Here is an 11,226-nt window from a genome sequence, read left to right on the forward strand (position 1 = left end):
TTGTGCGAGAAAACCGCAAAGTATTTAGCAATAAATGTCTAAGTTATTTTGTCAAGTTAAGCCACCCAGTCAATCCACTATCAGAAGAGAGAAATAAAATAGCCTACTTAAGGGGTGACCCCAGCCCAGGTGGTAAGAGAGATCCACCTACAACTAAGAGTAGGGCTGTGCAGCGGTCGGGTTCGGACGGTTCGGGTGGTCGGAGGCTACAACCGATCGGATTTCGGTTTTAGATTTGTAACCCCAAACCGTTTAAAAAAATGATGAAACCCGTCGGTTTTGGAGATTTTGATCTCCGACCGACATCCGACTAACCGTCGGTTTAGTCGGGTTGATAAAAAAAAATTAATGCAAAAACTAAATTCCTATTAGAATTTTAGTCCAAACTCCAAACAACCAAACCTCAAAAAACTAAAATACACACAAAATTACATCTGAAACTGATATAGTGAAATGTCTAAGAGACTAAGACTCTAAAATCTTAATCATTCACAAAAATTTAATTACACCAAAATACAAATCAAATTACAACTGTCATTCACTCATTCACAATTCACAAAGAGCAATTAAACATTTAAATCACAGCAGGTCAGCAGCACAGATCCAGCCTCCAAGCCTCCAGTAGTCCAGCCTTCAATCCTCCATTACCTCCAATAGTTGCCTAAATCCTAATCCTCTTCCTAATTATATTCAAAGTTAGAAAAGATGAAAACTTAAAAATGTAGTAAACTTGCCAAAATATATAGTATATACAATATTACAATATAATAAGTATATTGTTATTAGTAATAACAGAAAGTTAAGATTGGGACAAAGTGTGCTCAGATTGCTTATTTTTCATATCATGTAAGGATTGGGGGAAATTGCCAATGACCTATGGATTGACCACAGTTCATGGCAACATACCAAACCCAATCCAACAAATCCCAGATTTCAGAGTATGGTGTAAGCATCATCATTGCACTAGGCAGTTATTACTTATTAAACATTTAAAAAAAACAGAGAAGAGAGTCAGAGAGATATACCAGACAGCATCCTTATACAATTATACTTACAACCATTCCAATTTCCAGTGGTCAGTGGATAGTGTGAATCCTCAAACCTGGGGCAGTTATTAGCCACTGAGGCTGCAAACTTTCCAGCCAGGGAGTCATCAACTCAACTCATCATTATGTAGAGCCACAACCACCAGCCCACCATGGTTCCATGCTCAGGCAGTCAAGCAGTCAAGCAGTCAAGTACTCAAACATACACAATTTAGTTTTAAACAGCACAAGGCACAACTCACAAGCATAAGCAGAAAACAGTAAAATAGTAAACAAATAAAGATATGAAATAGTTTCAGAGAATTGAAATTTAATTTACTAGTATTGTAGGCAGGGAAGAACCAACTCCAGTGCAGAACTCTGCACACAAAAAAAATAAAATTAAACATTAGACTTTAAACTAATTAACTAAAAAATAAACAAACTTATAATTAAAGTTAAAACTTATAAGAATAATTACCTTTTTCAAATTTCTCAACCTCATCAATGTTTTCTTCAACTGAAAGAGACTGATTGTGCAACCTAAGCCAATCTTGTGCACATACAAGTGCCTCCACAATTTTAGGAGTAAGAGAACTCCTAAAGGCATCAAGAACTCTCCCACTTGTACTAAAGGTTGATTCTGATGCAACTGTAGAAATGGGAACAGCAAGTATATCCCTAGCCATTTTAGAAAGCACAGGGAACCTTCCAGCATTAACCTTCCACCATTTCAAGAGGTCAAATTCACCATCCTCTTCTATAATTGCCTCACTCAAATAAACTTCCAACTCAGTTTTCTTTCTGCCTAATTCTCCACTCTCCAATCTTTGTTTTTTAAACTGGGATTTTAACAAAGATTGGGGTCTCCCAACAGAAACTGGATCAGACAAAACAGTAGGGGGAACAGACTGTTCAACAGGAACAGGATCAGACTGGACTGGGAAACTTGTCACATAATCAGCATACAACTCCTTCAAGTCTTTCATAACCTTCTCAAACAAGGACTTGCCATTTTCATCACCATATAATTGATTAAACTGATATGGCATGTATTCAATTTTGTCCCTAGGATCCATTATATTTCCATAAAAAATCAGAAAATTCATCTTGTTTGGATCACCCCAGTATTTATCAAACTTGGTCCTCATAGTCATCCCCATTGCTTTAACAGAATCAGATTCAGCTCCCACCAGACCAGTAAGTATGCAAGATAAATCAGACACTTCAGAGAAGAAAGTGTTAGAAGTTACATACAAAGAACCAGATATCCTAACAGTCATTTCATAAAATGATTTCAGAAATTTCACCAACCCTTCTACTACCTCCCAATCCAAGAAATTAGGAACATTCCCACCCAAATCAGATTTGAAGGAAGGGTCATGATCTTCATACACTTCAAAAACCTTTTGATACAGCAAAGCAGTATGCAGCATCAAATATGTGGAATTCCACCTTGTAGGTACATCAAGAACCAAAGAGTTTTTGGCTTCCACCCCAATTAAGTCAGCAAGCTCTCTAAATTTTTGGAGCCTAGCAGGAGAGTTTCTCATATACCTAACAGAGTCCCTTACCTTCTTAACAGAATCATCAGATTCCTTTAATCCATCTTGCACAACCAGATTAAGGATGTGAGCAATGCATCGCATATGCAAATACTTACACCTTACTGCAGTAGAACCCCAAGACAGCATTTTCTTTTTTAAAAACCCTATGGCAGTATCATTGCTAGAAGCATTATCAACTGTGACAGAAAAAACTGACTTCAACCCCCACTCTAGTAGGCAACTTTCAAGTGCCTTAGCTATGTATTCCCCCTTATGTGAAGAAATAGGGACAAAGGAAATGATTTTTTTCTGTAGCTTCCACTCATGATCTATGAAATGTGCAGTAATGCACATGTAGTTGATTCTTTGTACAGAAGTCCAAGTATCAGTAGTGATACTAACCCTTTGGCAGCTAGTCCTAAAGAAATTCTTCAAATTAACCCTCTCATCAGAATAAATTTTCAGAATATCCCTACTTACTGTCCATCTAGAAGGAATTTTGAACATAGGACAGCAAACAAGAATAAATTTCCTAAAACCTTGACCCTCCACAAACCTAAAAGGTAGCTCATCAACAATAATCATTTCACAAAGAGCTCTCCTAATCAACTCCTGATCAAAAACCCAGGTTCCTAAAACCCCTGCTGCACCTTCAGACTCAGTTAAACCAGAACTAGGGGCAGGAGAGAATGTGAGTAGAGATTGCCTAGTATCCTTAGAGTGAGGATTTTTTAAGCAAGTCATAATGTGATTTCTCAAAGTAGAAGTCCCATGTCTTTTGGTCTCAGATTTGTAAGACTTTTTACAGTATATGCACACTGCTGAGACAACAATGTTATCTTTGTTCTTGATTTTTTCAAAGTGATCCCAAACAGGAGATCTGGTTTCAACCTCTTTTCTTTTTTTTAGGAACAGATGGAGGCAAAGGCTGCTGAGATGTATCTTTCTCTACAGCTTCTGCTCCCATATCATGTTCCACAGTTTGAGAGGGAGGTTGACTTCCAGACCCACCAACACTTTCCATCTATAACATATAGTAGGAAAGTATTAGGGATCTCATTTCAAAATCTAGAGCATTTCAATTTCGATCATTAAAAAGTAATTAAGCATAGTTCAGACATTGCACATTTCATCATGTATGCAGAAATGCAGAATTGCAGATTCCACAATAACACAAGCAATTTAAGGGTCATCTATCCATAAACTTGGCAACTTGCACAGTTTCACACTTGCAAGTTACAAGCATTCAAGCAAAGTATGCAAATACTTTTTGATGCTCATCATTTATATGGATTTCACATCCCACTAATCCCAGTTAGGGGCTAAGGCTTCCACCAAAACAGACATTCAGATTTTAGGCATTCAAGATTTTTAAAAATGGATTTCAGACTTTCAGTAAGCACAATAACACACAGAAATCCATAATCATTAATCAGGCATTCAAGATTTCAAGCACAGTAAGAGCACAGTCTTACTTTAAAAAAATATAATGCTCATCATTTATATGGATTTCACATCCCACTAATCCCAGTTAGGGGCTATGGCTTCCACCAAAACAGACATTCAGATTTCAGGCATTCAAGATTTTTAAAAATGGATTTCAGACTTTCAGTAAGCACAATAACACACAGAAATCCATAATCATTAATCAGGCATTCAAGATTTCAAGCACAGTAAGAGCACAGTCTTACTTTAAAAAAAATATAATGCTCATCATTTATATGGATTTCACATCCCACTAATCCCAGTTAGGGGCTATGGCTTCCACCAAAACAGACATTCAGATTTCAGGCATTCAAGATTTTTAGAAATGGATTTCAGACTTTCAGTAAGCACAATAACACAAAGAAATCCATAATCATTAATCAGGGGAATAGGGGATAGGGCTTCGGGCTTCCACCATACTGGAAAATAATACACTAGATTGCTAGAAGCCTAGAAATTAGGCGAATAATTTCACAAAATCAGAGTATATCAATATCAAAATTCAGAACCCTAAATCAAAGAGCTTGAAATTAGGGTCACAACACTATCACAGATTCACATGAGTCACAACACAGGACACAGAATCAGAGAATAACAAAAATCAATTAGGGTTTAGGGGTTACCTTGTTTCTCAGCAATAATCCCCCGAGAACAGAGGGCCTTCGATTCCTAGCAAGCAAACTGCAACCCTCTCGAGTCCACAGGTCACTGTCTGTCCGTCTCTGCGTCTCACCGATTCAGGGACTACCGGACTAGGGCTTCCACCGGAGACTTAAAAGTCTCTGATTCTCTAACTCTCTTAGAACTTACAAATTGTAGAACTGTAGAAGAGACAACGAGAGTACGAGACTACGAGAGAGGAGACAGTAATCTAAGAACTCAGAGAAGAGAGAACAAAGAGAGAGGTTGAGAGAACTCAGAGAAGAGAGATTGAGAGAGGTCGAGAGAACGAGAGAATTCTCTAGGTCAAGAGTGAAGAGGTGCGACTGCGCAAATGAGCAGATCTGGAATCTTCGCAATATATATACTATGCTCATACGACGTCGTATATATGTGCTGAATGCGAACCCTAGTGTTACATCAGGTATTCGGACGGGTTCGGGTGGCATTACTGCCACCCAAACCGAATTCATTTGAACCGCACAGCTCGCCCATCGGTTCGGTTTAGCTTGTTCGGGTTCGGTTATCCTCGGATGACGCATTGGCGGTGTCGAGTCGGTCGGGTTCTTCGGTTTGGTCGGGTTATGCACACCCCTAACTAAGAGGTCGTAGGTTTGAACCTCAAACCTCTAGGTTTGAGTTGGTCAGCTATGGGTAACCTAGGCTGGTTTACCCCCTGTGATCCTTTGCCGGCTAGGGTCACAGGGTGAGGAATAAACCTCATAAAAAAAAAATAGCCTACTTAAGATACGTGTCACATAAAACACATCTCAAATTTTTTTGTTAGTATAAAAATATTGTAGAACATCACCCATTCAAATTATTCTTTTCATTAATTTTAGTTACTAGAAAAATATTCCCCATATATATATATATATATATATATATATATATATATATATATATATATATATATATGGTCTAAGTAGGGCCGGTCCAAACATTTTAGAGGCTCTGGGCGAAATTAAAAAAATTGGCCCGAAAAACTAAAATTTAAATTTAATAATACTAAAAAATAATTATACCAAATAACATGAAATACTATTAGAAAATTTTCAACACTTTTTAAATACAAAAGTAATCATGACAAAAAATAAAAATTTACGTGCTATGAAAAATCATCGATAATTGCATCAAGATTAACATTCTCTAGCATATCCTTCTCAATACACAAAATCACCATTAACATGGCCTTGATCATTTAAATTTTCTTTAGATTGTTTCAAATTTTCATTAAATGATTTTGATTTTTTGAAAAATTTATTTATAACTTCTCTTTGTGATTCTATTAGCTGCTCAACTTGTTTTCTTTTTTCTTTTTTTTTTTTAATCTTTTTTCACTATTAGATAAATGTTTTGTAGGTAACATTATATAAAATAATTTTAAAAATTGTGTATAAGAAATGAACAAAAGCACCTGAATATTTCTAAAAAGCTCTCCTCAATCTTCAGTTGTATCAGTATCACAAACAGCTCCACAACCACGATTTGTTGTTCTTTTCTTCTTTCACTTTCTATCTCTGTAAATAGAATGCATTAGACAGAACTTAGTAACTCAGGGTAATTATAATTCAAAGATTATATATATATATATATATATATATATATATATATATATATATATATATATTCTAGAATTACAGAAATCACAAAATTCATTATCGAAATAAACATTACATATTGCATTAATTACTCATTACTCATTAGAGGATTATAGATTTATAGCAGAGGTGTGTTGTGTTGTATATGTGCAGAGGGGAAATAAAGACAGAACAAATTACAAATAGAAGAAAACTTACAAGTTACAATGAACAATGGGGTCCAAACCGGCAAACAAATGAACAATCGTTGATTAATCGAATTGGAAAATAAAAATTTATTGAAGAAGACGAATGGGTTAGCTGATTAGGGTGTCGATTCTAATAGATAAAAGATAATTAGGTGTCCTCGACTCCCGATTCTATTTCTAAATTATTTAATTAATTAAGCGTCGATTTTCAACTTCCTGCAGTCTCATCTATTCTTAATTTTTTGTTTTCTAATATAATTATAACACTAATGTTTTGTTTTCTAATATAATTATAACACTAACTATAACACTATAATATATATATGTATACATATACATATATATGGATCATGGATGGGCCCCTTCTAACATGGGGCCATGGGCGGTCGCCCATTCCGCCCATGCTCAGGACCGGCCTTGGGTGTGTCACCGTCGTCAACAAGAAACCACATGCGGGCTGGCCGTACCAACGCTGTTGGACGCTTCTTTCTCAGCGGCTGCCGCCACGGCGAGCTGGCTCCTTTTACGGTAAGTCTGTGACGATTAGCAGCTCCCGCTTGTCCTCCAATTCGGAACCTACCTCGGAAAACTTCCTCAGAAACTCATCCGACGAAGCTTTGATCACAGGCTGAACTTTGGCTGCTGCTGTATTCACACTTTTACATTTTGCTTCGACATTCAAGTTTTCAAGAAACAGAGAGAGAGATATGTGGAAGGACAAGTGTTTGTTGAGCATTGTATTATTTGCATGGCTTTTTGGAGGTAATCAACATACTAATGAATGGAGTTATTGAAATGAAAGTTTGTTTACACAGGAAGAAAAGGCGAAAATTGTAATTTATGTCCCTCCATAATATGTCAATTATCAATGTTACCCCTGAATTATTAGTGGTGTAAATATTGCCCCTTAATTTTTAAAATGATACATATATTGCACATCCCAAGTGTAAATATTGCACCTCAATTTTCAAAATGGTATATATATTGCCCCCCGTACGGTACGGGAGGGGCAGTATATGTACCTTTTGAAAATTAAGGGGCAACATTTACACCACTAATAATTCAGGGGTGACATTGATAGTTGACATATTATAGAGGGGCATAAATTACAATTTTCCCAAAATAATATAAAGATGAATATGATAAATATGAATAATATATTTTGTTGTTCTGAAAAATATGAAAAGGAGAGCAAATTAAACTTGAGTGTTTAATCAGATCTCAACAAGAGCACCATTGATGAATATAATTAATCTGGGGGTAGCCCGAATCATTAAATCCCATAAATAAAGGAAAAATAAATGGAGGTGATTGCAGAGAATCAATAAATAATAACACAGAGATTTAACGTGAAAATCAAAGCGGTAAAAACCACGGGCCTTTTTGGGCTCAGCCAAGCCAAAAATCTTTATTATATTTTGCAGGTACATGTACGTGAGCAACCATGACCATTGCATAGAAGAAAGAAAAGGTAAGGAGAGGTTATATGGAGAAGAGAATGAGTCTGGGTCTGAATATGAGCTTTTATATAATGCTATTCCTATGCAGTTGTAACTTCTCGTAGCCTTTCCTACTTTCTCGCTGAACTTCTTCTTCTTTGACTATTATTATTATTATTATTATTATAAATAATAATAATATGACATAATATATTATTCCATCAAAATATATATATATATATATACCCTTATTCACATGAGAACCTATAATAATAGAGGACTATGGGGAGTGATCTTACCCATTGAATCAAGAAGCATAAATGGCTGAGATTATGAGTTGATTTAAATGGTAATGGCGCATATAATTAATAATTAAGGGCAAATAAGAGAATTTACATGAATTAGAATTATGGAAGGTTTTTCTATTAACAAACATAGAGTACATGTTGAACTATAATTAAGGTATGAAATCATTACTGCCACATAAACGGAATAGTCCCGAATGACGAGAACTTGTAATCTGACAATAATGGACGGCAGTAGACAAGTGGGTTCTAGGAACGCCATGGAAGACAACGAACAATGGTTTTCCGAGCATACGATGTGATACGACACCACAGAGAAGAATGAGACGACATTCATCGACGGTAAGAATCTTAAGCATAAGCCTTTAAAAAACGTTACTGGGGAAAGTGGTAGTATTACTGTATAATTACAATTTGCGTGCTTGTATCGTGTGCCTATAGCTGATTAGTTGTGTGCCCTAGTATGAAATTTGGCGTGCCTTTAAAAGAAACGTCTAGAATATAACTAGACGAAGCTTATGTCAGTCAAAGAAGGTTTTGAATTATAACATAGATATAGCCACATCGTTTATATGCATGCCAAGTATAAACTATAATCAATTATGTAATCGAATCATCCATAAATGTGATATGACGAAACGAACTCAGGCACACGGGATCATAATGTTAATTGGTAATATCTTATTTTAATACTGGTTTAATGTGTGCATGATGAAGTTTATTTGTGTGCCATAATGATATATTTCGTGTGGCGGCGTAAGGTATAGACTATATATATGGTACTAGAAGTATTAAAAAGCGTAGACTGACAAGGAAAAAGTGAAAAACTTCTCTAACGAAATTTGTGTTGGTATAAAATGGAATTTGAAAGTGTTAGTTGGTTTTATATTAAATAAGAAATCAAAAGTGCAAACTGAAATTAATGGCTTAAAAACTTGTGACATAAACCGTATTAAGGTGGAGAAAAATGAGTGGATAAGTTCGAAGTTGTATACAAATGAGCATCTGCAGAGCTTTTTTAGATAAAATGAGTGCCATTGATTTCTAAAATGTGTGAAGTTGTAATACTGCTGAGCTTTGTTATATAAATTGAGTGCCATTGATTTGTAAAATGTGCACCAATTGACTATATATTGTGTGCATATGGAAAAAGACGGACAGGACACCAGAATGTGACGAATCAATAAAAGCATACCTCGGGCAAAGATTTTTAACAATAGATGAAGGTGTGGAGTTTTACAAACGCTATGCAGTCGTGGCAAGTTTTGATGTTAGATGTAGCACAATGAGAAAGACCCGAGATGGGAATGTTAAAGTGAAATATCTGCTTGTTCAAGGGAAGAGCGAAACCTGCAATCAAATGAAGTGAATAAAACCCCCATTGAAGACACCACAGAAAAGAAACAAACACGACGACACATCTCAAATCGGGTAGGTTGCAATGCAAGATGTGGGCTTAGGCGTCCAAAGGATGGTGACTATGCAATGAGCATACTACAAGAGGCACACCGTTTATGCTCAGAACTTGGAAGACCATTCCTTAAGATAAATTGTGAATTAGGTATTGGTCATCAAGCATTCATAGCGATCTATGCTAAGGTAAACATAGGGACATCAAAGGCGTTTGAATTATACAAAGAAATAACAGGAGGATTCAAAAATATTGGGGCAACAATGGTTGAGTTCAGAAACTGTAGGAGAGACGTACATACCCACCTACATGAGGCTGATGCACAAGCACTGATAAACAAATACGTACTGATAAACAAATACGTACAAAAGTGATCCACAAATGCATATTATGTTGTTAAAAAGTGCACAATATAGTGTTAAGAGTTGTACGATAAAATTAGTGATAATTACAATAATGCCACAATGTTTTTTTTTTAATCTGATATGATTTGTATGATTTTTATAGATGTAGGGTTGAGATTGGTTCCTAGTTTTTTCCTAAGGGTGTGTTTTCATGGGATATTAGTGTCTACTCTTTTGATAACTACTTGCTCATGAAAGAACTATGAACTAATCAAAGTCGTCCATCTAAAAAGACCTAATGGATCATAAGCAATTAAAAAAAAAAAACGCGGTGACATTTTTTAAAATAACTCAAACTTTGAAGTGTATGTAAGAGACTAGGTGCAAGTGTGTAAGAAAGAAGTATAAGTAACGTCACTATAAAATGCAACCTTTTACACTATAGTGTGTAAGTAATTTACCTTTCACGTTCGGTGCAATTAATAATAATGTTAGGTGCTCTTAATATTGTTACTCGGGTGTACTTTATATTGTTGCATGATATGATGCTGTTAAGTGCATTACACAGTGTTATTACTTGCACTTTAAAGTTCATGTGTACTTTATATGGTTGCACTTTATGACAGCTAAATGCACTCTAGACTGTTAGTATGTGCAATCAAAGTTCAAGTTATTTACAAAAAATACTATCGCACTTTTTTCTTTGCTTTCCTTTGTTTATTTATTTATTTTTTTTTTTAAATTGCTTTTGATTGGTTAGATCTTTCCAAATGGATGACTTTGGTTGGTTCTCTCATGCGCCCCTATTTTTATTTGAATGACTCTAGGGTTTGACACCCATGAGAACCATGCCCCAGGTGAGAGCTGTGGTCTAATATGGACCATTGAAATTAGGCAATCTACGGTTGTGACCAAATCTTCCTAATCCTCTAATTAGCACTAATTAAAGCAAAGATTAATAAATAAAACTACTCCGAAGGACAATTTGGTCACCACGATAGCATTAACCTGAGACAAAATAGCATAAACATCTCCCACTATCATTTTCAAACGCACTTGGTATCTCTAAGCTTCCTAGTGTTCTACGCTATTAACTTCGACTCCTTCAACTGCTCCAGCCACCATATCAATATCCTCATGGCCAGTGAATAAATAGCCTATGCAATTATTGTAGTATAGGTACCAACCTTATACATTCATATTGCTTTGATCGAACATTCA

The 11,226-nt window shown here is 35.7% G+C and overlaps 1 protein-coding gene across 1 annotated transcript; it reads right to left on the reverse strand.

Moving 5' to 3' along the window:
- Positions 1–1,356: 1,356 nt before the first annotated feature.
- On the reverse strand, positions 1,357–3,316 carry LOC116033269 (zinc finger BED domain-containing protein RICESLEEPER 2-like). The gene is made up of 2 exons (XM_031276045.1): positions 1,507–3,316; positions 1,357–1,406 (listed from the first exon to the last, which is right to left on the reverse strand). The coding sequence occupies exons 1-2, from the start codon at positions 3,314–3,316 to the stop codon at positions 1,357–1,359; spliced, it is 1,860 nt and encodes a 619-aa protein (XP_031131905.1).
- Between the last annotated feature and the right edge of the window lie 7,910 nt (positions 3,317–11,226).

Source organism: Ipomoea triloba, chromosome 1 (assembly GCF_003576645.1).
Source record: "Ipomoea triloba cultivar NCNSP0323 chromosome 1, ASM357664v1".
NCBI lineage: Eukaryota > Viridiplantae > Streptophyta > Magnoliopsida > Solanales > Convolvulaceae > Ipomoea > Ipomoea triloba.

Coding starts and splice junctions, on each gene's coding strand:
- LOC116033269 (XM_031276045.1), bottom strand. CDS start 3,316: ATGACTTGCTTAAAAAATCCTCACTCTAAGGATACTAGGCAATCTCTA. Junction 1,407..1,506: donor GGTTGAGAAATTTGAAAAAG/GTAATTATTCTT, acceptor TTTTGTGTGCAG/AGTTCTGCACTGGAGTTGGT.